This window comes from Cryptococcus neoformans, chromosome 9 (assembly GCF_000149245.1).
Source record: "Cryptococcus neoformans var. grubii H99 chromosome 9, complete sequence".
In the NCBI taxonomy this organism is placed as follows: Eukaryota; Fungi; Basidiomycota; class Tremellomycetes; order Tremellales; family Cryptococcaceae; genus Cryptococcus; species Cryptococcus neoformans.
Window position 1 is genome coordinate 880,141 of NC_026753.1, and position 2,500 is coordinate 882,640.

General features: G+C 46.5%; 3 protein-coding genes; all 3 read right to left on the reverse strand.

Annotated features, from left to right (window-relative positions):
• CNAG_04442 overlaps nucleotides 1–168 on the reverse strand; it is a 992-nt gene extending 824 nt beyond the window's left edge. The window contains exons 1-2 of one of the 2 annotated variants that reach the window (XM_012196144.1): nucleotides 153–168; nucleotides 1–107 (exon numbers count right to left, since the gene is read on the reverse strand). The exon at nucleotides 1–107 is cut by the window's left edge and continues 103 nt beyond it. The gene's annotated coding sequence lies outside the window, so the exon portion shown is untranslated. The other variant, XM_012196414.1, reaches the window with a different exon arrangement.
• Nucleotides 169–537: 369 nt separating this feature from the next.
• Nucleotides 538–2,049, reverse strand: CNAG_04443 (hypothetical protein). XM_012196145.1 has 6 exons: nucleotides 1,821–2,049; nucleotides 1,622–1,755; nucleotides 1,351–1,562; nucleotides 1,206–1,300; nucleotides 1,019–1,149; nucleotides 538–971 (listed from the first exon to the last, which is right to left on the reverse strand). Exons 1-6 carry the CDS (start codon nucleotides 2,011–2,013, stop codon nucleotides 768–770), a joined length of 969 nt encoding a protein of 322 aa, XP_012051535.1. The 5' UTR covers nucleotides 2,014–2,049; the 3' UTR covers nucleotides 538–767.
• An 80-nt stretch (nucleotides 2,050–2,129) lies between these two features.
• CNAG_04444 (splicing factor 3B subunit 1) overlaps nucleotides 2,130–2,500 on the reverse strand; it is a 3,756-nt gene continuing 3,385 nt past the window's right edge. The window contains exons 4-5 of the mRNA XM_012196415.1: nucleotides 2,365–2,500; nucleotides 2,130–2,311 (exon numbers count right to left, since the gene is read on the reverse strand). The exon at nucleotides 2,365–2,500 is cut by the window's right edge and continues 323 nt beyond it. Of these exons, the coding sequence (XP_012051805.1) occupies nucleotides 2,193–2,311; nucleotides 2,365–2,500 (255 nt within the window). The 3' untranslated portion in view covers nucleotides 2,130–2,192.

The window sequence follows — 2,500 nt, forward strand, 5'->3', positions numbered from 1 at the left end:
TTTCTCACGGGTTGGACAAAGGATTGATTTTAAGTCCCTACATTTTTTGACGAGAACAGTTGCAAACAATTCAGAGTCACTAAAAATCCGACAATTCGTATGGTAAACTAAGAAAATGGGTGAGTCCCGGTCCCATGAATCATTGAACTGACGGTGGTAGGCGTTTACTACTCGGTAAGTTCATAGACAGCGACGAGAAGCTAAGGATTAGCGACACATACAACCAATACCGGCTCAGCTCTGCCCACAATGTGGATCCTGTGAGTTAACTTCCCTTTCTCTTTCTTGATTACATCTCACTTGTCGTACGTAGCTTTCGTACAAGCTGGTGTTACTTCCCGGACATTCCAGATCTGTGGGCTACCTCTTTGCCTTTTGAAGTCTGATCATGATCTCACATGTCGGAGCTGCGGGTGGCAGCTCATTGACAGTAAGTTTTAACTTTTACAGTAGAAGCTGACCTTGCAAGTGGCTTCGATGACTCGAAATCGTTATTACCCGTAAGTTTCCTCATTGTAAGGTACCAGAATGAATAAGGCTGATGGTCCTAGTGGCCGACGGAATCCTCTGTCTTATTCATATGGACGATGGAGAGGTCGCTCAGGCGAATGGGACAGACGCGAAAACTACACGTACAGATTTGGAGTCAGACGTCGTTGGCTGCAGCGCAGAAGTTGGTAACAATGAATTTGCATGATCTTTACAATTGTCTTCTTTCAACTTCCCTTTCCTTTCCATATAATATACTCTTGTGTGCTGAGGACAAATTAGGCTTTGACAGACGCAAACCACTCTGAAAGCCTCTTGTAAACGTCTTCGAACTGCTTGACATTCTCGGGGTCATTCAAATTGGCACGAGCAGCTGCCCAACCGTGGTGGACGGTGTCGTAGAGATGGTATCCGCACTTGTCACCGAAGGGCTTGGACTTGAAGTCGTTAACAATCTTCTCAATCACATCTTTGGGTTCATCCTGAAACCTTGTTAGCTTGATCTCATTCAGGAAGGAATTTAACTTACATGGCTGGGATAGAAGCCAAGAGGGACAGAGAGCTTCTCGCCATCTTCAGGGGCAATCATGGCAGGGTGGGCAACCGCACCGGCGTTGAAAGGCGTGCCCTCCACCAGGGACAAAAGAGTCAACTTGCCACCTGTATTATTCCATATTAGGCCGCATACACGAAAAAACAGCTACATTGCCACTTACCCCAGCAGTAGCCCAAGATTGAGACCTTTTCGTAGCTCTTCTGAAGCTCTTTCGCAAAATCGAGCACCTCTGGCAATCTTTCATCCAGCTTGGCACTACATATGATCAGCTATACTCCACCTGCCCAGTGGATATTAAGGCTTACGTAGTAGCAAAGAACTTTTGAAGAGTCTCTTTGTCCCCATCCTTGTCGGCAGGGAAAGGCTTCCCCTTGAAAACATCCGGCATAAGAACCTTGGTAGGGAAGGTGCTGGCCAGGTGGGAGACGAGAGTATCAGAGCCTTTAATAGTAGTGTCCCAGAAGCCAAAGATATCATAAATTACCACCAAAGCGTGCTTGGCACTCTCCGGTCCAGTCTACAGTGTCTCACGTCAGTCCGCCTGATATGTCCCAGATTGGAGATGATCTCACTTACCACGTAGACCTTGTCATAATTAGCTACGGACTTGAACTCGCCTTTGTACTTGTAGCCAATGGGGTCAGAGGTGGGGTGGGGGACATTGGGCTTGGAGGGGTTGGAGTTGGACTGAGGAGGGCAGCATTCGGTGTCTGGTTGGCAAAGAAAAGTCATCAGGCGAGCTTGGCTAACATTTTTTACAAGGAGATAGGCTCACTTTTGGACATTTTGCCGGTGATGTTTGTGAAGCTTCTCGTGTTGTTGTAGTTGACAATGAAAAACTTAACGAGCGATGATGTTCGTGAGGATGTAGTAAATGTCGACAAGTTACGACCACTTCGCTCATATGACGTCGATACGAGCCGCGAACGTAAAGGCAAGGTGGAGGTCAACCGGGCGCGAGCTTGCATATTTGATCGTTTTGAGTTGCCAGTGATAGCTATTCGCTAATGACCCAAATAATTGAAAAAGGAAGCAACTAAGAAGCAAACGGAAATCTAGGACCAAAGCTCGTACAGCATTCACGCTAACGTAACATTATACAACATGCATTTCAAGTCCGCACTATTACTCCATCCCATTCACCTTTCTAAATCCACATCATGAGCTGATGCCTTGTGTAATCCTGACCAGATGCCAAATCGGACTCTGAACCCAGAGCAGGGTAGAAAGGCACCATCGCATCCGATGATCCAAGGATCAGAGTGTCTATGAAACTTGATTAGCCTTGCTCCCAATTTCAATAAAAAACAAATACTCACTGTACATCCTCCAGTAAACTTCCCTTACTCGCCTGGCAGGGTGGAACAACCCTTGCAACACATAACTCAACACGACACCAGATCCAATACCAAGTCTCATCGCTTCGATAGCATCCATCACACCACCAATAACGTG

What these genes read in the sequence shown, in the direction of transcription:
- CNAG_04443 (XM_012196145.1), bottom strand. Translation starts at nt 2,013, where the DNA reads ATGCAAGCTCGCGCCCGGTTGACCTCCACCTTGCCTTTACGTTCGCGG. An exon ending in ATTATGACAAGGTCTACGTG is followed by an intron (nt 1,563 to 1,621) that starts GTAAGTGAGATC and finishes GAGACACTGTAG; the next exon opens with ACTGGACCGGAGAGTGCCAA. An exon ending in TTGGCTTCTATCCCAGCCAT is followed by an intron (nt 972 to 1,018) that starts GTAAGTTAAATT and finishes ACAAGGTTTCAG; the next exon opens with GATGAACCCAAAGATGTGAT.